At 45.8% G+C, this 24,185-nt stretch overlaps 1 protein-coding gene across 1 annotated transcript in view; it reads left to right on the forward strand.

Moving 5' to 3' along the window:
- nectin1b (nectin cell adhesion molecule 1b) overlaps positions 1–24,185 on the forward strand; it is a gene marked incomplete at both ends in the record, with an annotated part of 203,156 nt that overhangs the window by 59,103 nt on the left and 119,868 nt on the right. The window contains 3 exons of the mRNA XM_080526767.1: positions 15,724–16,095; positions 18,687–18,986; positions 20,145–20,262. Coding sequence (XP_080382893.1) covers positions 15,724–16,095; positions 18,687–18,986; positions 20,145–20,262 — 790 coding nt within the window. The remainder of the gene's footprint in view (positions 1–15,723; positions 16,096–18,686; positions 18,987–20,144; positions 20,263–24,185) is intronic.

Here is a 24,185-nt window from a genome sequence, read left to right on the forward strand (position 1 = left end):
TGAGTTGGTCCACACTGAACTTGGACTTGACAGTTAATGTGTTTAAGTAACAACATTTACATTTACATTTTTGGCATTTAGCAGACGCCTTATTCCAAAGCGACTTACGATCGATACATTTGACTAAGCAAGTGAATCATCAATCCACCAGTCGTAGCAGGAAGAGTAATCTAGCTCAGGCCAGGGGCCATTGGCAGTCGTCGCGATAGAAGAAGAAAGAAAGAAAGAAAGAGTATATTATAGTGTATGCGTTGGTGCCAAGGTTCTGGTACCACCAACCAATCAGATGTTGTTGATGAGTCACGACCGTTCCAGATGACAAAAACAGCGTTTCCTGTATTCACTGCATCTCTGTATCTCTAATTGGACTCCGCTGGGCCGGTCTATAGAGTTGTTTTCATCTGGCTATTATATATTATCAATCCTCCTTCCTCCCTCGCTCCAGATCAATAGTTCCACGGCAGACACGGGACTTTGTGCAGCACAACAAGTCCAGATTGATGCAGTCTGAAGTTTAACTGCAGAATATCTTCTGTAGCTAAGAGGGTAATTATCGTGGAGGCTTGATAGAAGTTAATCGGCAGAACGGTCACAGTACGATATGACGACTGCACTGACTGAAATTTCCTTGAACTCCACAATTATCTGAAGACAAGTCGTGACTTTTTTTTTTCTCCACTATTTATTATTGTATCAGAAACACACGTTGTGGTTTCAGGTTTAGCTAAAATTAATGTTCTCTGGGCGAGAAGATGGTGAGGCCATCTCCGGGGGGTTTCACCACGGCCTTGAAACCCTCTTGAAACCCCCGTTTCCTGCCAGCCTCACCCACAGCCCACCCAGCCTGCTGTTCTCAAGGAACATTAACTTAAGAGAAACCAAGTCAATTACCTCACGATCTTGGTGTGAGAGAGAAACCCCCCTCAGGAATGAGCTAGAACTTCATTCGATCTCCATCTCAACTTATACATTTTCTTTGTTCAGTCGTTTTTTCAATTTTCCATAATATGCAAATGCTTTGTGCATAATTCCCTTATATCACAAGGTCTCTTATGTCAATATACTGTACAGTGTACAGTGCGTCTAAACCACTGGAGACTAGTGTAACTCACTCACACCCCTCAAATTTGTCGGTCTCCTCCTCCTCTCCCCTTTCTGCGGTTTCGTGGTCCCCTGCTCATGTCTCCATACCAGATGCGTTTCAGTTAACTGAAAGGCTGATTACAAACCATACGGTAGTTAAAAACGCTGACATGTCTGAATGGTTGACACTTAATCAATTTCATTACAACTGCAATTAAACATTCCTCAGTTTATTCCTCCTGCACTAAAGTCTAAACTCTACGACTAGGACCTAGCCGTAGACAGTGTTGCTGCTCTACCTACTGCATAAGGGGACTTTACACGACGAGGACCCAGAGCTGTATAGCATGGTTTCAGAGAGCTGTATAGCATGGTTTCAGAGAGCTGTATAGCATGGTTTCAGAGAGCTGTATAGCATGGTTTCAAAGAGCTGTATAGCATGGTTTCAGGGTCCTTTTCACTTTGGTCTTTCCGGGGAGAGCGATAATATTATTAACATGTTTAGTTCGTTAGTACTATCGGTAGTTCGTTGGAAAGTTATCAGGCACAATTGAGTTTTGGATCAGAGACATTTCTTATTATCCAAAAGTGGAACTGAGAGATGTAGATGCATGTAAACACATGTTTAGCTCATACTGGGGGGGGGGGGGTGTTGGAGTGAGCGAGAGAGAGAGTGAGTGAGTGTGTATTAAAGTTCAGTGAGTGAGTGAGTGGTGGGAAAGTCAATAATTGATCGCAGCTGTTGAACACATGCAGCAGGAACATTGTCCTGCGATGTGGTGGGCATTCCGATGGTTGTGTGTGTGTGTGTGTGTGTGTGTGTGTGTGTGTGTGTGTGTGTGGAATATGGACACTGGAACATTGCCTCAATCCCGCTGGAAAGATCTGTTGTGGTCACGGTTTAGGAAATGGTTCAGTCTAGAGTTCTGCCTAGAACCACACAATTTCATAGAGCTTTATGATCAAAAGGCACGTGAGGAGGGGACATTTGGCAAATCCGCGGGTCCAAATTGCACGTGTGCATTTGAAACATCCCCCCAATATTCTGTGTGTGTTTGAGTGTGTGAAGTTATACCTCTATGGTGTTCGTTGCAATAAACGATCTTTGTAAACATCAATATCGATCGGCCAGATAATCATATCATCCTCTTTTTAAAAAACAGGTTTCTGTTTATTCAAGTGCTGCATCCTTGTGAGTGTACTAGTACACATGTTCAAGTACACTATATGATTTAGTACTATACTACTATGATGTGCTGTAGCCTCTTTCACAGGGTTATGTTCTGATTTTGCGGGGCGGCTGTGGCGCAGGAGGTAGAACCTAACGCCGTCTAATGATCGCAAGGTTGGCAGATCGGCGGTTCGAGCCCCGGCTGGCCACACGTCGAAGTGTCCTTGGGGCAAGACACTGAACCCCAAATTGCTCCCAGTGAGCAGGCCGGTGGCGCCTTGCATGGTAACTTGCCTCCCTCGCCATTGGTGGGTGAATGTGTGTGTGAATGGGTGAATGAGAGGCCGTTGTAAAGCGCTTTGGATAAAGGCGCTAGGCTATATAAGTGCAGTCCATTTACCATGATCATGTCGAGGGTATCACAACGCTTGTCTGGAGGGTGACGACATCGATCCTCTCTCCAGAACGACTCGGGACGGTTGGCGCTGGGTTTCAGAATTAGCTTGGCATTAGAATCCCCTGCGGATGGCTAGCGACACATGCTAAGTGGGCCTGTTAATTGCTAGCAGACGGGTTTGTCCACCCACTGCCCGCTCCAGCTGGGGTGTGAATTCCGGCTCCCACAGTGGCTAGAGAAAGTCAACACCCCCTTTCACTGTTTCCACATTTTGTTGTGTCTTAGACTCAATTTGAAACGGATTAAATGGCACACACCACCACCACCACACACAATACTCCCATAATGACAAAGTGAGAACAAGTTGTTTTGTCTGAAATGTATTCTGCAAATGTATTAAAACTGAAACACTGAAATAAATACCTCATGTGCATAAGTCTTCACACCCTTTGCTATGATAGCTCTTATAATGAGCTGAAAAGCAAAACATGTCATCAACAAATCACTCAAATGAATTAATGCAAGGATAATAGTAGTATAGTATCCTGCATCTTACATCATTGCCCATGATATCACATGGACATAGATTATTCCATATTTGTACTTTTAGCAAGACCTATCTTTACTGGTGCACCATGGGGCAGGGGGGCAGGGATGGGGGTGTGTCCTGTGTGGTTGCCCGGGGACAGGTTATTTCTCATGACTTTTTTGGCAGGACTGTATATGCGTCTCAGGCTGGGTTTGCTGACTCTGCGATACGAGAGCAAGGTGCTGCGTACTGCTGGCTCAGGAGCAGGGCTGTGCTTCAGTGTAATGAAGGCAGCGTGAATGCATTAGACTATAAATATCATCATGTACATGTTTGGGGGTGGTGCCACTGTTAATTACTGCTCCAGCACTCAATCAAGCAAAATGGTGATTGGTGAATATTATCATAACCTATAACCTATATATATATATATATATATATAAAACATATAATCCATAACCTATAACATATATATATATATATCCTAATCCAGAACCTATAACCTGTATCTAACATATATATATATATATATATATATAACCTAAAACCACGATAGTAACCATACTGTGTCTCCATAATCAGACAACATCTTCCAGAGTCTCTCTACCCCAGAGGAACATACACACAGCTGATGTGATCACACAAGTATGTAACATGTTGTTGTTGCCTCTGTGTCTCCCTGCAGTCATACTGAGCAACGGCCCCTCCCCCTCCCCCACCTCCCCCTCCCCCCCTTCTAAACCCTGAGTGCTGTAATCTGTTTACCATGGCTGACCCCCCAGCATTTCACTCTCATTGCCCCTCCCCCCCCCACACACACACCCTCCCCTCTAGCTCCCCCAAATCCTCTACCTCAGGTTTCTTTCATCCCCCTTTACTCCTCACCCCTCCCTCCTCCTCCCTCTGGTTTCCTGCACCGTTCTAAACATCCCGATAGCGCCTTTGTTTACCGATCAGAGCTCCTTCCTGTTTAGACTTCCAGCAGCTGTGCATTTAAGTCAGAGGATATACCTTTGCATTATTGATTATGATTTTGTTACTTGGTTAAGTAATCGTTGTCTGTCTGGCCATTGGAAATGCCCCCCCGGGAGTCCAGAGGTATCAGATGTTTATGATGCCATATCTTTTTTTACATTCTTTCATTCGATGTGATTTTATTTTCCCAGATACAGGCAGATCTGTAGGCAGTGAGTGAAACCGAGTGTCAGTTTCTGTCTCCGTCGGTTTCGGTGGACCAAAACCCTTTGCTCTCGCATAGATCTCGTAATCAGTGTCCCCCTCCCCCCCATGTGTTTTTGTGTTTTGCTTGGACGTTAGCTGGGTGACAGTTGGCCTGCTGTGTTGTCTCAGGGGCTGATGTCACCCACCCACTTGGTCAGGTATCGTCATCTCTGTTTGTTTTTGGTAGTAGAACCGAAACCACAAAGGCCTTGTTGATAGTTGGCTGGAGGGAGAACGAAAGCTCCCTGTGATACTGTTACACTTTGTCAGTTGCCTATTTACCTAAACCCTAAAGACCATTAACAAAGCCCCTAATGCTTTGAAGGGTGTGTCACAGTTTGATTTGACGTTGTATAACAGTTAATTTCACATCTCAGATATCAACATTTTAGTAGCATTTGATTCCACTGGGACATGCAAAAGATTAAGTTGTACATTTCTTTTTTTATTAGGATAAACCACTTGAGTTGCATCATCTCGTTTTAGAGAGGGTCCCTAACATAATATCACAATCTTAACAGCAGAAATAATAAGAGTACAATTATGACAAAATACAGACAGACAAGAGACAAACAACAACATACATTACTAATTGAAAACATTAGCCTACAACCATAACAAGCCCAAAATGGCTAATAGAATAAGGGAAGGTGGATCTACACACTATAATATACATAATACATTCTACAATATACTTAATACAGTTGAATATAATAGATTAAGTGTAAATAGTGACAAGATGAAGTAATGTTTTGCAGAGGACATAAGCTGAGGAGCTTGAGAGCAAACCGATGGTTGATCCTTCACATGTGAGCTGCCTCAACAAGCATCTGTGTCAGATTGTGTTTTGAAACCCCCCAGTTGCAACAGATAATCATGTGGTTGGGAGACTCACACACAAGGTGTGAGATGGTAGCAGATGGCCTAGCCCGGTCTCTGAACTATGAACCAGAGGGGTTGGAAGTGTAGATCCTTACAACGAACGTACCCTGGAGTTGGGCCATACACTTTTTATTTATCTGCAAAAAAAACGACCAATAGTCTGTTTTTAAACATTGTAGTAGTGTTCCTTGGAGAACACCCTCCTGTCAGCGAACCCTGAGTAGAGAAGCACGCTAAGCAAATACATATTGTGGATACCGGTAATGATTTACGTCTACAGCAGAGCAGATGTTACATGTTTCTCTGTGGAGTGGGGTGTTGCGTAATACAATAGAGCGTTTTCGAATGTGAGAGTTGGGAATCCGATGCGATGCTGTTAACCATCTGTTGCAGGAAATGTTATCTGACGCACGGAGCATAGAGGTAACAACAACAGGCAGGCTATTGTTCACCCTAGAGACTAGGATCTACACTAGTAAATAATCTGCATTGACCCAACACCTCCGCAACAGTCAATTCAATTCAATTCAACTTTATTCGAAGGAACATGACTTGGTATTCTCCATGCTGAACAAGCTACAGTACATAAATGGTAAATGGACTGCACTTATATAGCGCCTTTTTTGCTGCTCCAAAGCGCTTTACAACAGCCTCTCATTCACCCATTCACACACCCATTCACACACCAATGGTGGCAAGCTGCCATGTAAGGTGCCGGCCCGCTCACTGGGAGCAATTTGGGGTTCAGTGTCTTGCCCAAGGACACTTACACATGTGGCCAGCCGGGGCTCGAACCGCCGATCTGCCGACCTTGCGATCATTAGACGGCGACTCTACCTCCTGAGACACAGCCTCCCCACATACAACAACAAGACGACAACACAACAATACTCAAGACAATATATACAGTACCATTACTCCACCATACCACACACAGGCACAGATAGGAAGAAAAATATATACTTATCAAGACAGATTACTACGATGTTGTATGCTAACACAAATCTTAAAACTCACCTTTGTCCTAATGACTTTCACCCTAGGAGTTTACACAGTGGTAGTTTTTTTTCTTTACTTACTACTTCTCGACAGTCAATCACACCATTAGATTATGTCTACACAATATGTATGCACACTAGTCTGTAGTTAGTAACGCGTCCAAACCTCCCCATATTTTCAGTTTCAAAGAATCAGATTTTCCAAGAATGAAAAAAAAAGATGTTTAGTGTTGTGAGCTGAAGCAGGAGAAAAGCTATTTTGGTGGAGGCACACAGAACAGCCCAGTGGGAGATAATGGTCAGTGTTGTGTAATAATGGTGTGTGTGTGTGTGTGTGTGTGTGTGTGTGTGTGTGTGTGTGTGTGCACCCGTGCGTGCGATCACCCATGCGTTTTTGGATTCAGTGCTTCCAACCTGAACAGCCCATGTGTAACAGGACAGAGGCCTGTGTCCGTACCGTGGGAACTGGGACTGAATTAAACAGCCATTATCCAGCACTGGCCACGCCTCTTCCACTAGCCACGCCTCCTCCAGTGGCCACACCTCCTCCACTAGCCACGCCTCCTACAATGACATCACACATCAGCATTGTTGCCGTTGCCCTTACAGAACCTTGCAGACAAAGCATGCCTCCTAATAAGTATAGCTTTAAAGACAGACAGACAGACAGATATATAAGATAGTTCTTTATTTAGTCAGGACAGTGCACATTAATGAACAGTCACTTATACAGAGTATGGTGACAGTAAATATGCCAGATTTAGCTGTGAGCTCATTTGCATCCGTAGTCCTCATGACATAAAATCGTACAATAGATAAAAAACAACAACAAGAATAATGGACAACATCACAACAGAATGCAAGAGGACATAAAACAATGAGTATGTGACCATAGGGACATAGTAGAAAATAAAATGCACAGGTTAAAAGTGCAAAATAAGGTAGTGCGATGGTACCACTAAAAATGGCACACTGATAAGACAGAGTTTGCTTTTGACCCTGTGCACATTGTAATCATACTCACTCCCCGGGTGCTGTGGGTCTAAACAGTCCTAGTCTCATCAAGGCAACATTTACCTAAACAGACACTTCCACATGTGGCCAGCCGGGGCTCGAACCCGCAAATCTGCCAACCTTGCGATCATTAGACGCCAGCTTTCCCTCCTGAACCACAGCCGCCCATCATTTACCTCTAACTGCATCATCATAGCACTGCAGAGGACTCTGTAAAGGAAAGGTTAGTCTTGAGTGAAACTCAGAAATGATGTTCTGACCCTGAACATAGCCTTGGGAAACAGCCTTGGAGAACGCTTGTCTTAAGAGTTTAGGGTAGAAGAGGATGTAGATGGTAATCTTTATTTTCCGCCTTTGTTTTCTCTTCGCTTCACTTCCATAGCACATGCCTGGGTGTATTTCTGCTCATTGAGGAAGGACATTGGGAAAATGGTAAATTAATCCAAATTGATATGAGCTTTTAGTGAACGTTTACAATCCAATTGCTCTTAAAGTGGTGTCTGCTGCTGTCTGTCAGCCTCTGCAAAGGCTCTTCTGGGCTTACAGCTCTCTGCATAATGGCTGTGCACCACTCAAGGTCATCGGAGGTGTCAAAAGCTTTTGCTTAGTGATGTTATAAATCCCTCAACGCCATACGCAAACATCATAAAAGCACATGTCGCCTATCAGCCCGGGTCCTCCTACAGTGGAACATCCTGCCTATTCGGTTGTTAAGTCGTGACGTGTTTCCGGGTCCAACGTTGGCTGAGGCGATCTCTTCGAAATGCTGCAGTAATAATAATAATTCATTATATTTATATAGCGCTTTTCCGAGGCTCAAAGACGCTGACAATATGGGAAAAACGGGAAAGTGCTGTGTCCCTTGTATGAATAGATCTGAGTCTAAAAAACGATTGAACTGTCATTCTACCGCTGTAGTACACTGGTACTCTGGTACACTGGTACTCTGGTGCTTTAGTACACTGGTACTCTGGTGCTTTAGTGCACTGGTTCTCTGGTGCGGGGAATTTTTTATTTGGACCTGGAAATTGCTAAACGTCACGCGTGACGTCAGACTTAACAACCGAATAGTTCTGTTCTGGGGCCGGTTGCATATGAATTATACTTTTGTGTATACGAAACGGTTTTGATAGTTTGTAAAGTCGGTTGTTGTAGCAGATTCAGGCTACTTAAGCAATATCACACGAGAGGGAGTGTGTTATACCGAATCACAGCCGTGCTGATATTCAGTATAACACACGACCTCGAGTGTGATATTGCTTTTATACAACAGTTCTACAGCGCAATTTATTAGTTAACAGTAATAAGTGACAACAGATTATGATTTGTTTGTTTATTTAATCATTTATTTTGGCTCCGTCAAGAAAAAATAGTTCCGCAACGGGACTGTTCAACTGGACTGTTGCCTAGTAACCTGAACACAAACTAGCTACTTTGTATCGTGTACATTTATTTGTACATTTCCATGTATTGTGCAACCAGTGAAATATGACTCGGTTGAAAGTCGCTTTGGTGGCATGTGTGAATGTGATTCAGAGTCAGACCAGTTGACATCAGACAGCACGCTGCTCCATCGTTTTCTAGTGTGCACATTATAGTCAAATATCAACATGAGTCAACTCTCTAACAATGAATACGGTGAGGTATCCAGTAGTACACAGTCTATTCTAGCACAAGCAATTGAATCAGACGCGCCTCTTGAACTCACACTGACAAATGTCCGGAGGTTAGAACAGCAGTACGATGGCGCAGGTCCGCTCTACAATGTAGTCTAATTAACGGTCATTTAGAACACCTGTGCGGCGGAGTGATACATTTAGTTAAAAGTCCCAGTGCTGTTATACTGTATATCGTAACTCATGGAATGCCTCTTGTCCAATCAAATTACTTGGTCGGAACTAACTGTTGTATAACAATGAATACGGTGAGGTATCCAGTAGTACACAGTCTATTCTAGCACAAGCAATTGAATCAGACGCGCCTCTTGAACTCACAATGTCCGGAGGTTAGAACAGCAGTACGATGGCGCAGGTCCGCTCTACAATGTAGTCTAATTAACGGTCATTTAGAACACCTGTGCGGCGGAGTGATACATTTAGTTAAAAGTCCCAGTGCTGTTATACTGTATATTGTAACTCATGGAATGCCTCTTGTCCAATCAAATTACTTGGTCGGAACTAACTGTTGTATAAAGAGGTTAAACACACAGGTTAAAAATACCGTTTGGGATGATGAGTCTGATTGAGGACACCTGTGCCAATCAGCTCCACCATCCCCACCACCATCCTCCACCACAGTCTGGCTCCACCTGCAGGCCAGAACGCGCCATTACAACTCCGCACAGTTGGAATGCCACTGACAACACTGATTGGCGGATTGATTTTCTGATGTGACGGCACAACATTTCAACAGATTCTGAACATCATTAAAAATAGTTCCGTCATTTATAAGACATCAGGCTTAGTTCAGGTAAAGTGGCGTTAGGTTTAGGGTTAGGGTTAGGGTTAGGGTTAGGTGCTGGTAGGTGTGTTCATCCTGTTAGAGGGATGTTTCTATTGGCCAGGTAGTACACTCTGCTGTCCAGCTACCATATTCCATCTCACAAGCTTTCCACCTCTCTTTCTCTCTCTGTCTTCTCACCTCTCTCTCCCTCTCTCTCTCTCTCTGTCTTCTCACCTCTCTCTCCCTCTCTCTCTTTCTCTGTCTTCTCACCTCTCTCTCTCCCCACCTCTCTCTCTCTCTCTCTCTCCCCACCTCTCTCTCTCTCCCCAGTTTTCTCCCTCCCCAGTTATCTCTTTCCCAAGTTCTCTCTATCCTCAGGTCTCTCTCTCGCTCACTCCCCTGACCTTTATCTAGCTGGCTCTCTCTCCCCTCCTCTCTCTCTATTCCCACCTCTCTCCCCCAGTTCTCTCTCTCTCCCCACCTCTCTCTCTCCCCATCTTTCTCTCTCTCTTTCTCCCCTCCTCTCTCTCCCCAGTTCTCTCCTCCTCTCTCCCCACCTCTCTCTCTCCCCTCCTCTCTCTCCCCCCTCCTCTCCCTCTTCCCACCTCTCTCTCTCCACCTCTCTCTCCCCACCTCTCTCTCTCTCTTCCCACCTCTCTCTCCCCTCCTCTCTCTACCCTCCTCTCTCTCCCCTCCTCTCTCTCCCCTCCTCTCTCCCCTCCTCTCTCTCCTCTCCTCTCTCCCCTCCTCTCTCCCCACCTCTCTCTCTCCCCCCTCCTCTCTCTCCCCACCTCTCTCTCCCCAGTTCTCTCTCCTCCTCTCTCTCCCCACCTCTCTCTCTCTCCCCTCCTCTCCCTCCCCTCCTCTCTCTCCCCTCCTCCCTCTCCCCTCCTCTCTCTCCCCTCCTCTCTCTCCCCTGTTCTCTCTCCCCTCCTCTCTCTCCCCTCCTCTCTCTCCCCACTTCTCTCTCCCCTCCTCTCTCTCCCCTCCTCTCTCTCCTCTCCTCTCTCTCCCCACCTCTCTCTCCCCAGTTCTCTCCCCTCCTCTCTCTCACCACCTCTCTTCCCCCTCCTCTCTCTCCCCCCTCCTCTCTCTCCCCTCCTCTCTCTCTCCCCTCCTCTCTCTCCCCTCCTCTCTCTCCTCCTCTCTCTCTCCCCCCTCCTCTCTCTCCCCACCTCTCTCTCTCCTCCCCTCTCTCTCCCCTCCTCTCTCTCTCCTCCTCATTCTCTCTCCCCTCCTCTCTCTCCCCTCCTCTCTCTCCCCTGTTCTCTCTCCCCTCCTCTCTCTCCTCCCCTCTCTCTCCCCACCGCTCTCCTCCTCTCTCCCCTCCTCTCTCTCCCCACCTCTCTCCCCCCTCCTCTCTCTCCCACCTCTCTCTCCCCTCCTCTCCTCTCTCTCCCCAGTTCTCTCCCCTCCTCTCTCTCCCCTCCTCTCTCTCCCCTCCTCTCTCTCTTCCCACCCCTCTCTCCCCTCCTCTCCTCTTTCTCCCCAGTTCTCTCTCTCCCCTCTCTCCCCTCCTATTTCTCCCCTCCTCTCTCCCCCCTCCCCTCCCCTCTCTCCCCAGTTCTCTGCCGTGGTGCAGTGGTGCTGCGGGTTCTGCAGCTCCAGGGTGTAGCCTGCTCCACGCCGAGGCTCTAATTACAACTTCTCCTCCTCTCCTCTCTCCTTGTGCGACTGCCAAGGACCCCTCTGGTCCCCGAGTGAGTGGAGGGGGGGTCCCCATGGGGCCCTGGGTCCTTCACAGTAGATGGGGGGGACGCGGGGGTTGTGGTTGTGTAATTACGGGGCTCCCCCAGGTCCCCGTCGTCTGCGTGGGCGCAGGGCGTTCGTCTGCCGCAGTCTAAGCGGAGGAGCGGGGGAGCGGGGGACCGACAGGACCGAAGGAGGAAAGAGTGACAACAACTGCTCCCACAAAACCCCCCCCAACCTCCTCCTCCTCCTCCGCCAGTATTGTTTTACTGTTCAAATGAGTTTTACTCCCCCCCCCCCCTTCTCGCCCACCCACCCGCACGCCGCCCACCCCCCTAGATTCATCTTTCCATATAATTCTAACCGGTGTTGGCACAGTCTAAATTGAATTGCTTTTTCAAGAGAGCATCAGAGCATCATACTGTATCTTCCACACACACACACACACACACACACTACTGGTAATCTAATACAATGAAATAAACTATCGCCCCCCGAGTTCATAAGGACACAGGTGTTCCTGCAGGTAGGGGAAGGACCCAGGTCGACCAGTAACTCCCTGTCAAACTGGATTAGTCCATCAATCTGTCATTTTTTGTTAAAATCCCCGAAGTGATTTTTAAAAAATCTCTGTAGAGAAATGTCTGTCTTGACGTGGGTCTGGAGGAAATGAAATATGATGTGTGCCCACCCAGTCCCTTAATAAGGTTGGCACTTTTTTTTTCATTTGCTTCTCGGCTGATAGCAAAACACTGCGCTTGAATGAGGAGCGGATACAACCTCGCTTGAGGCGGAGATGCGAGGCGAAGGATACCTGCGTCTGTTGTTCGTCCTTATGGACACCGACCCAAGGTTTAAACCAGGGCATTTTGCTTTCCAATCGCTTAGCTTTTCATACCTGCATATGTATTGAGTTCCTGTTGCCCCTGAGGTTGACTGTCTGAGCCCTAGCACGGTCTGTCTAGACACACAGGGACACACTCTTCTACACAGCTATGGACAGATAGATAGGACACTCTGAATAGAGTCTGAGTTTCAGCATGGTACCAGTAGGTGTAGGTCAGTATTCATGCTGTGTCTCAGGAGGTAATAATAATAATAATAATAATAACTTTAATTTCTATAGCGCCTTTCAAAAAATCCAAGGACGCTTTACAATTATAGGTAGAGCCGGCGTCTAATGATCGCAAGGTTGGCAGATCGGCGGTTCGAGCCCCGGCTGTTGGCCAAATGCCGAAGTGTCCTCGGGCAAGACACTGAACCCCAAATTGCTCCCAGTGAGCAGGCCGGCCGGCGCCTTGCATGGTAGCTTGCCTACCTCGCCATTGGTGTGTGAATGTGTGTGAATGGGTGAATCAGAGGCCGTTGTAAAGCGCTTTGGATAAAGGCTAAGTGCATTTACCATTTACCATTTTACCAATGTCTTTATGGATTCAGCAGTCTGGGATCCTTTTACACATTTTAAAGACTTCTCCTGCCTCTAAGATTTATCTCAGAGCAGAGCGATTACACCCACCGCTGCAGTGCTGTCTGCTAAGGACTCCCTGGGAGGGCGGTGTCTTGGCTCAGACTAAGACCAGCCCCTACTCCAGGAGCCAGTTGCATAAACATACATTAAGACTGGTCTAAGCCTTAGACTAGTCTTATATTCTCATAAACATACATTAAGACTGGTCTAAGCCTTAAAAGGTTGTTGATAAACATACATTAAGACTGGTCTAAGCCTTAGACTAGTCTTATATTCTCATAAACATACATTAAGACTGGTCTAAGCCTTAAAAGGTTGTTGATAAACATACATTAAGATTGGTCTAAGCCTTAGACTAGTCTTATATTCTCATAAACATACATTAAGACTGGTCTAAGCCTTAAAAGGTTGTTGATAAACATACATTAAGATTGGTCTAAGCCTTAGACTAGTCTTATATTCTCATAAACATACATTAAGACTGGTCTAAGCCTTGGACTAGTCTTATATTCTCAGGTTAGACCAGTCTAATTAAGACTGCCTTTTGCATAATAATAAGACTGACTTATTTTGAAGTTTCAGAAGAAGAAAAGGTTGTTGATGTCTCAGATCTTCCCCCGCTAGGTGTAGCTAGGTGTAGCTAGGTGTAGCTAGATGTAGCTGTTTCGACTTTCGGCCGCCATGTTTTTTTTCTGTCTTAAGTGTCTTATTTTACCTAGAATGCATTGCGTGACAGGCTATTTAAGTCAGTCTTACCGTAGTCACTCATAGGTGAGCTTTATGCAACAGGAACATTTTAGAGTCTATAGCAAGACTGACTTAAAGTGAGATCTGAGTCTTTATCCAACCGGCCCCAGGTGTTTTGGAGGGGGTCCTGTTGGAGGTGGTTTACGAGGCCAACGTGATTAGAACAGGAATTTCCGTCTCTCTTCCTGTGGGTTCACTCCTCGCTGTAGGAGATAATTATAGGTTCGGTCGGTTGTAAGTTAAAAACCCCTGCAGGACCTGACCAGGAAGTGACCAATCAGACAACACCTGGGGGGAGGGGGGGGGACGGGGGACGGGGACTAGGAGGGACTAGGAGGGACAACAGTCGACAGTGTGATGCCTGAGATAACACAGATCACAGATAACAGGACAACGCAGGGGCTCCATAGCAGCCTTTTGACCTGGCCAAGGACACACACACACACACACACACACACACACACACACTGTCATTCAAAGAGACATCTGGGGGTTGGCTGGGGCACAGGAGGTAGAGCCGGCGTCTAACGATCGCAAGGTCGGGACTCGGCAGCAAGGTCGGCGGTTCGAGCCCCGGCTGGCCACATGTCGAAGTGTCCTTGGGCAAGACACTGACTGAACCCCAAATTGCTCCCAGTGAGCGGGCCAGCGCCTTGCATGGTAGCTTGCCTACCTCGCCATTGGTGTGTGAATGTGTGTGTGGGTGGGTGAACGAGAGGCCGTTGTAAAGCGCTTTGGAATAAGGCGCTATATAAGTCAGTCTATATAAGTCAGTCTATATAAGTCAGTCTGTATAAGTCAGTCTATATAAGTCAGTCTATATAAGTCAGTCTATATAAGTCAGTCCATTTACCAGACTGCGATGACTTATTCATTTGGCTAATTGATGGCTTTTTATGTAGCTACTGTAGTTTTGAGCCTTGTCATCGAGTGAGCCGCTCACACACACACGGCTCCACATTGTTTCTTTTAATAGATTCTCCGGGCGGCCATTGAACTGTTTGTGACTGAAAAAAGTAATTAAAGTCCGTCTGCTCTGGCCAGGTTGGTGGAGGGAAAGGTGGAGGGAAAGGTGGCAGGGCAGCGGGGGACTAGAGTCTGTCTCCCTGCCCTCCCCCCCTCCCTCCCCCCCACACACACACCCCCTCATTAGGAATGCATTGGTTCTCTCTCTCTCCTCCCTCATCACAAAACACTACCCGAGTGAGCAAAAAATAAATAGTGAGAGAGATTAGAGATGTGCCTATACTGTTAATAAGAACTGAACCCAGATCTCCCTACGACACAGAGAGACCGAGGTGTAACGTGTTGCCGTGGTGTGAGGGTTGGGTAACAGAGGGTGAGGAGCTGGGTGAGTGAATGGGTGTATGATCCATGTGATTAACAAGTGAGCCTGAGTCTGAGAGTATGTGCGTGCATGTGTGTGTGCACATAGCCTAGCAGGCTGAATTGATTTGTCGTGCAGGATCTCAGTATCGACTGCAACAACGCCCGCTCAGGCCAGCCCGTGGGTTTCTAGCGAGTGAATAGTAATTAAAACGTGTTTTTCTTCTTCTTCTTCTTCTCCTCCTCTTCTTCTTCTTCTTCTCCTTCTTCTCCTTCTCCTTCTCCTTCTCCTTCTCCTTCTTCTCCTTCTCCTTCTCCTTCTCCTTCTTCTTCTTCTCCTTCTTCTTCTTCTTCTCCTCCTCCTTCTTCTTCTCCTCCTCCTCCTCCTCCTCCTTCTTCTTCTCCTTCTTCTCCTTCTTCTTCTTCTTCTTCTCCTTCTTCTTCTCCTTCTTCTCCTTCTTCTCCTTCTTCTCCTCCTCCTCCTTCTCCTCCTCCTTTTTCTTCTCCCTCTTCTTCTTCTTCTCCTTCTTCTCCTCCTCCTTCTTCTTCTTCTCCTCCTCCTTCTTCTTCTTCTCCTCCTTCTTCTTCTTCTTCTCCTTCTTCTTCTTCTGTGTCTCTTCCAGCTGAATTGATTTGTTGTGCATGATCTCAGTATCGACTGCAACGCCCCATTCAGGCCAGCCCGTGGGTTTCTAGCGAGTGAATAGTAATTAAAACCTCTTCTTCTTCTTCTTCTTCTCTGTCTCTCTCCCCCAGCTGGCAGTGGACAGATGGTTCAGATGGACTCCATCAAGTCTGGCTTCGTGGGTTCCCAGGTGGAGCTCCGCTGCATCTTCGTCAACAGCAACCCGCCGGTGAAGATCTCCCAGGTGACCTGGCAGAAGTTCCTGAACGGCACCAAGCAGAACGTGGCCATCGCCAACCCGGCCCTGGGCGTGTCGGTGCTGGCGCCCTTCAAGGAGCGGGTCACGTTCAAGCAGGCCGCCGTCCGCCACCGCACGCCCTCCCTGGAGGACACCACCATCGTGTTCTCCAACCTGCGGCTGTCCGACGAGGCCGCCTACATCTGCGAGTACACCACCTTCCCCGCTGGGAACCGCGAGAACATGGTCAACCTCACTGTCTTTGGTAAGACTGTAGTGTAACACAATATAACAATACAGACCATGGACCGTGATAAAGCAAGCAGAGCAGAAACAGAAACAAAAGAAAATAACAAACACTGATTTAGTTGGTGAAGCGTGTAGTTTTACGCTTTGCTGCACACTTTTGCCACACTAAGAATTAGAAAATGTTAATATACCCTAAACGTTTTCTAATAGTGGAATATAGGCTACTGCATGTTCATGGTAATGCATTTGTAAACAAACAACGTGTAAAATAAGTGTGTAAAGGCCAGTGCTCGATGTTTTATTTGTAAAACAGCAACTTCACTGAACGTTCTTTATCATATGATCTCTTCCCTTGATCGACCGATGCATCATGGTTATTTATTTTAATGATGTTTACAAACTGTTGTTTTTTATCGATTTTTGGCTATGTTTCTGTTTAGCAAAAAACTGCCAGACACCAGTAGCAGACTCCAAAAGCAAATGCAAAGCCTAGAATCAATACCAGACATTGACTGATATCTTATTCCATTTTACATTTACATTTTTGGCATTTAGCAGACGCCTTATTCCAAAGCGACAATCAATACATTTGAATGCTAAGCATGTGAATCATCAGTCCACCATTCGTGGCAGGAAGAGTAATCTAGCTCAGGCCCGGGGCCATTGATAGAAGGAAAAAACCTTCTTCTATCACCTTCTTCTAAAACCTTTTTTTAAATTATTATTATTATATATATTTTGTTTTAATACTGGAGGAACAGAGAAACAGTACAAGGGGGGGCAATATAAGTTCTTAGGGACACAGTAGAGGGGAAAGCGGGTGTCTTTAGGAGACGTAATGCTGAGGGGCAGAAGATGTCTCAGGAGGAGCAGTTAAGGTGTAACCTGAAGAGATGGGTCTTCAGTCTACGATGGAAGATGGGTAGTGACTCTGCCGTTCTGACAGCCGTGGGGAGCTCATTCCACCAGCGGGGAGCCAGTGTTGTGACTAGGACACAGATGATCTGACAGAACACACCTGACTAACTAGAAACATCAGACAAGGCAGTTCTCCAATACTTTTGGTGTCGGAAATAGGGGGACTTTGTATAAAAAAAGAGTTGTCGTTTCTAAATAGTCAAATGGCCGATACAGAAAAAAGAAAACATTGAATAAAGTGCAGCACTTAATCAATATGATATGAAAGGGCCAGATTGCTTTCATGTTGCTATAGAGTGTTGATGTACAATACTGTATCACACGAGAGGGAGTGCTGTTATACTGAATATCAGCACGGCTGTGATTCGGTCGTAGACAATCACATACACATGATATTCAGTATAACAGCGTGACCTCGAGTGTGATATTGCTTTTATACAACAGTTCTACAGCGCCATTTATTAGTTAACAGTAATAAGTGAAAACAGATTATGATTTGTTTGTTTTTGCTCCGCCAACAAAAAATAGTTCCGCAACTGGACTGTTGCCTAGTAACCTGAACACAAACATCTGCAGGCTAGCTACTTTGTATTAATGGTCATTTCGGAGTGATACATATAGTTAAAAATCCCAGTGCTGTTATACTGTATATCAGCACTCATGGAATGCCTCTTGTCCAATCAAATTACTTAGTCGGAACTAACTGTTGTATAAATATATATATGTATATATGTGCAGGATGTAGCCTGGATGCTAACGTCTAACGTATGATGGTAGTCTAACGTGAGCTAATCCCGGTGTCGAGGGCAGGGAAGAGGCAGAGGTGTCGTTTATCTAACAGCTTTTGAGGAGGTTGTGTGTTGCCGACTGACTCTGATTAGAGATCTAATTAGAAACCGAGTGTTGTGTTTTTCCATTAAGCCCCGGCAAAAGGCAGAGAGAGCACTTGGCTTTAAGCAGTCCCTGCTGCCAGCGCCTCTCGTCAACTCCAAACCTCCTTTTTTCTGTGTCAGCGAGCCTTCCCTCCCCGCTCCTTTGAGGCCCCGGCAGTTCACTGGATGCCAGGGACCCTGAGTGAAGATAACACTCTGACAGCGCTCCAGCCAGGAACCTGTGTGAAGATAACAGAGTGACAGCGTTCAAAGCAGCTCTCTTCATGTTGTATCTGCAAACGTGCACAGACCTGCTACTCGTATTATCTCCTCGCAGTTATGCGTTTACCCAGGCTCGAGCCTGTCGTTTGATGTAGCACTAGTAAATCGCTAATTGGCAGCTCGTAAAAGGATTAGAACTGGATGACATTTGTGCGTTTTGGAAAGGCAAGCTTCTTCTGCTTCATCTGTTTAAGAGAGATTTTTTTTATTTGTTTTCGTTGAAACCCCCACCGCAGAAATGTGTTTTTTCATTTCACCACTTTAAGAACTGAAGAATTTAAATGACTGTTATTGAGAAATCATAGGCTGGTGGTGGTAGGTGAAGTAGAGATGGATATACTGTTAAGATGAGAATTATATTTTGGGGGACAAAAAAGCCAAAAGCAGAAAAAGCAATTTACTTCATCATCAGAACTGTTACTTTCAACGAAGGGTACTGACATGATTTAAAAAATGTCTATGATTTACGGTACTTATTAATGACCATCACGTCTTACTCACAGTGCTTCCATGTTGTTTCCTCTCGTCCCTCCAGCTCGGCCTCTGACCCGTATGACGTTGACGTCCCCCACCAACGTGGCGCGGCCCCAGAAGCGTAAGATGACGGTGGCCACGTGTGTCTCGGCCAACGGGAAGCCTCCCAGCGTGATCAAATGGGACACCAGGCTGAAGGGCGAGGCCACCTACCAGGAGACGCGGAACGCCAACGGCACGGTGACCGTGCGTAGTAACTACATGCTGGTCCTGAGCCGTGAGACGCACAAACAGAAGCTCACCTGCATCGTCACCTACCGCAACGAGAGGATCACAGACAGCGTGGTGCTCAACGTGCAGTGTAAGGACCTGTCTGTCTGTCTGCCTGCCTGTGTGTCTGTCTGTCTGTAAGAACCTGTCTGTCTGTCTGTCTGTCTGGCTGGCTGTGTCTGGCTGGCTGTCTGGCTGGCTGTCTGGCTGGCTGTCTGGCTGGCTTGGCTGGCTGGCTGTCTGGCTGTCTGTCTGTCTGGCTGTGTGTCTGGCGGTCTGTCTATCTGTCTGGCTGTCGGTCGGTTGGTCTGTCTGGCTGGCTGTCTGGTTGGCTGTCTGTCTGGCTGGCTGGCTGTCTGGCTGGCTGGCTGTCTGTCTGGCTGTCTGTCTGTCTGTCTGGCTGGCTGGCTGGCTGGCTGCCTGTCTGTCTGTCTATGTATCTATATATCTATCTATCAATCTATCTATGTATCTGTCTGTCAGCCTGCCTGTCTGTCGGTCGGTCTGTCTCTCTGTCTCTCTGTCTGTCTGTCTGTCTATCTATCTATCTATCTATCTATCTATCTATCTATCTATCATATTACTGTCTTAGTTAATATCAGCACCCCTATTCATTAGACTACTCTGCACTCCATATTACATAGTTAGCCTAATTAATAATAATGAAGTCTTTCTTAACCACATGGATATGTTTTACTATTATTAATTGATGAAACTATATGAAGGTCTATTAAATATGAATGACCGACTAGCCAGATGTTGCTACAGACGACGTGTTTGCCTCAGCGGGGGGTGTAGCTGTGTGTTGTTTCGTGATTGGCTGAGTTACTAACTGTCACACATTGACATCATCAGTGTTCGGGGGCCCCCGGCCACCTCGCGTGCCTGGTCTGTTCCGCCGCTGGGGCACCTGCTAGGCTAGCCTAAGGCGGGGCTATTATGGTCTGTGCTTGGTTGGCTGGGCCGCGTGTGCTGGTGGTGGGGCGGGTCGGGTGTGTGGGGCGGCTGGGGTCCCCCGGGGGGGTTGGGGGCCACTGCTGTGCGCTGGTAGGCAAACTGGTAGTAGTCGCTCTATGAGTAGAGGGCTGCAAGGGAATTTTACTGGATGCACAGTGTACAGGTGTACAGGTTTACAGGTTTGTTACCTTTGCCTGCTTGCGACTCTGTCATCATGTAAAGAGCATTGAGTCGCATCTTGTGAGAACATACGAATAAAACTTGATTTGATTTGATCCTCTCTCCCCTGCAGACGAGCCTGAGGTGAAGATCGAGGGCTTCGATGGGAACTGGTACCTGAACCGCGAGGACGTGCAGCTCACCTGCAACGCCGACGCCAACCCCCCGGTCACCGTCTACCAGTGGAGGCTGTGAGTCTGACACATGTCTCCTACACCGGCTTAACACCAGAACAGCTGTGCCTTTTTCACCTACTACTATAAGAGCCGCCTCAGGGGTCAAATAACCATAGTCTTTACAATGGGAAGCTGCTATTTACACACAACGACCACCAGTTGTCCGCTTGTAAATTAGCCTGCTTCCTACACAGAAAAAAAACTGCAAAATAGCTTCAAAAAATTGTACCCACAGGGGTCAAATGAACCCCCCCCCATGGCTGTTCTAGTGTTAAGTACATTAGTGGTTATCGTTGGACGGAAATGTGTTTTAAAAGTGTTCTATTGCTCTTGAAAGTTAAATGAATGCAGAGTACTAGTTTGTATGTGAGTTTAATCATTCTCCGTTCTCCAGCTGTGTTTTAAAATCATAGGTTCCCTTACTTCCTCCTTCTCAAAGCGCTTTGAGTTGCATTTCATGAACGAAAGGCGCTATATAAATAAAGCGAGCTAGGTTAGCATAGAGGAGAGGTTCAGAGCTAGGTTAGCATAGAGGAGAGGTTCAGAGCTAGGTTAGCATAGAGGAGAGGTTCAGAGCTAGGTTAGCATAGAGGAGAGGTTCAGAGCTAGGTTAGCATAGAGGAGAGGTTCAGAGCTAGGTTAGCATAGAGGAGAGGTCCAGAGGTTCAGAAGTTCAGAGCTAGGTTGAGTTAGGAGCAGAGGATGGATTAGGCCTGCATACTAGGGATGGACGGTTTTTCGGTTAAACCGAAAACCGGGGTTTTTAAAAATAGAAACGGTTTTTTAGAAGAATAAAATAGAATAAGAATAAAACTGGAACATGTCACATGTTTGTCGTGTGAGAAAATAACAATGATACAGTCTGAATCTGCCGCGCAATGAGTGAGAGGTTTGGTCAGTTGTGAAGAATAACTGAGGATTAATATCTAATTGGGATTATATTTAAGGGTAACGAATCACTCTATGGGAAAGATAGTTGCCTTCAGTTATTGGTAGATAGGAAAGGTTTTTTTACAATTACTCACTTACATTTAATAAGATCATTTTCGCTGCTCTCTGTAAAGCGCATTGGGTCACTTTTGTGAGAAATGCGCTATAGAAATAAAATGTGATTTGATTTGATATCAATCAATCAATCAAACTTTATTTATGTTCTATAGCACAAATCATGCATTGAATGTAACTCCAAGTGCAGTATTTACTAAACCACAATATAATAAAACAAGAGCTATACGGATCAAGAGTGTTTGTGCACAGCGCCACTGTGTGTGAAGGCGCTACTGAAAGTGATGACAGAACGCATGTCTCAGAAGATACGCGGTCACTTAGTGACGCAAAGGTAGTTCTGTATTTATCTCTATCTGTATTAGTACATTTATTTTGAAAGCTCTATTTTGACAGCTCTACCATGGGCACTTTTATTTTGATGGGGCATTCTTTGTTGATTGACTTACGACAGTTCAGGACGAGTCAGTCTCGCGGCATGTGGTTTTTATGAAAAGCTTTAAGTATGTTCACTGCATAATTCTAAGTCTAATATTTCAGTGATTATTGAGCAGTATTCAAATATTTAAATACATTGAGCAGCAGCTGAAACTTTGTCTAAGAACCAAGATATTGAGAAAGCAGTTCATTCAATGAAGACGCTGTTCCAAGAGATGATCTTCCGTGCAGGCGTGCACCCTGGATCAGTGGAGCTGGTGTGTTAAGTGTTCATGTGTTTTCATGTATGGTGTAGCTTACAAAAGTCTGCCTTTCCACTTATATTTGTGAAACTAAGTAGCCTAAATGTGTTGCGACTGTGCTTACGGTGTTTTAATGGTGTTCGACATGAGTGTATTGTAGCAGTAGGGCTCAATTATTTGAAATTGGCGCTCTTTTTTTTTTAAATTTTTTTTTTTTATTATTTTTTTAATGTATTTTTCGGTTAACCGGAAAACCGCGGTTTTACTCTCTGACGGTTTTTCGGTTTCAATAATTGGAAACCGTCCATCCCTAACCATTGAGCTGACATCAGTGCTTTGCCTTTCAAATGATTTGTGCAAATACAGTACATAGCTGTGTGTCAGGGGGGGCGGGGGAATATGAACTTGTTTTCAAGGCCTCTGGGGGGTGGGGGGGGGGGTTGATCCACTCTGACTAATCGCATAAAGGTTAGTGTAGCGCACACAACCCTGCCACACCATTGAGCAGTGTGACATCATAAAAACGCAATTAGCATGTTAGAAAACGTCAGTTTTAACTCGTTTTAAGCGTCCTTGGGTTTTATGAAAGGCGCTATACAAATCCAAGTTATTATTATTTGAATGGGTTTTTGCAACCGGTATATATCAGTTACCTAAACTGTGTTATAAGCCCCTCAAAAAAAGTTCGGAAACGCTTTTTTTGTTGATTATTCCTCCCCTTTAATACAGGGTATCCGCGGTGCCTTGAAAAGTATTAAAAGTTGATCAATCCATTTTGGGAAAATAAAGACCCTTAATAAGTATTAAAAAGTCTTATCACAATTTTATGAGGTCTTGAATTTTGTAGATATTTTTCTAATTAGTCTCTGTCCAAAGAGTTTGAGTCCTAAAAACGTTTTGTAAAAGTTCGTGAATTTATTAGTTTTATTAAAAAACAAAGATGAACCGGACATTCTGTTGTATGATAGTGGTCTAGTCTATTGCAAACTAAAACTGTTAAGTTAAAGGTGTCACTGATGTAAACGGTTACAGCTCCAAGTGGCGGTGAGGTCTGGAAAAATATTTGCAAGGTCTTAGAAAGGTATTGAAATTAACCTCAAGATTCCTGTATATACCCTGTAATAATACCAATTGGTATTGTATTTTATATCGTTGGAAAGCCTGATTAGTCACCTTTACAACAAAAAATGTTTGGCCGCTACCCACACGTTTAGCTGTGTTACTCATTCCATGAATGTATGATCCTTACAAGTTGTACCTCATTGTAAAGGTGACCAATCAGGCTAAAATCCAACGATATAAAATACAATACCAATTGGTATTATTAAAGGGGAGGAATAATCGACTGAAATAACGTTTCCAAACTTTCTTTGAGGGGTTTATATAACTCTTTAGATATGTAGGAATCTTGAATGATTTTCTCAGTGTATCCGCTGTTAAAATGAGGGAATTAAACATTGAAATAGAGAGGTAAAGTGTAGCGATTTGTCCTATAATTGCCGGGTAGAGAAATGGAAATGGATGTGGATTAATGGTCCATTGTGCCTCGCGCCGTATCTGCGCCACGGGCCGCTGTTAATGAGCAAGATGAAGTTTCCTGTTTCTACGTAGACGACTGCTTTCTGCTTTCGGGGCAGAAACACTGATACCAGGAGAGGCTATAGGAGACGGAGATGATACTGCTTTGGTATTTTATCAGAGGGAGAAGAGAGAGAGAGGCTGAGATGAGAAGAGAGAGAGGAGAGAGAGGAGAGGAGAGGAGAGGAGAGGAGAGGGGAGGGGAGGGAAGGGGAGAGAAGAGAAGAGAGGAGAGGAGAGGAGAGGAGAGGAGAGGGAAGGGGAGAGGAGAGGGAAGGGGAGAGGAGAGGGAGAGGAGAGGGAAGGAGAGAGGAGAGGAGAGGACAGGGGAGAGGAGAGGAGAGGGGAGGAGAGGGAAGGGGAGAGGAGAGGAGAGGAGAGGAGAGAGGAGAGGAGAGGAGAGGGAAGGAGAGAGGAGAGGGGAGGACAGAGGAGAGGGGAGGGGAGAGGAGAGAGGAGAGGAGAGGGAAGGGGAGAGGAGAGGAGAGGAGAGGAGTGGAGAGGAGAGGAGAGGAGAGGAGAGGGGAGAGGAGAGGAGAAGAGAGGGGAGGGGAGAGGAGAGGAGAGGAGTGGAGGAGAGGAGTGGAGGAGAGGAGAGGAGAGGGGAGAGGAGAGGAGAGGACAGGGGAGAAGGAGGAGAGAGAGACAGTGATCTGGGGAGACGAGGCTGTTGGG

Source organism: Nansenia antarctica, assembly GCF_963989245.1.
Source record: "Nansenia antarctica genome assembly, chromosome: 1".
Lineage (NCBI taxonomy): Eukaryota > Metazoa > Chordata > Actinopteri > Argentiniformes > Microstomatidae > Nansenia > Nansenia antarctica.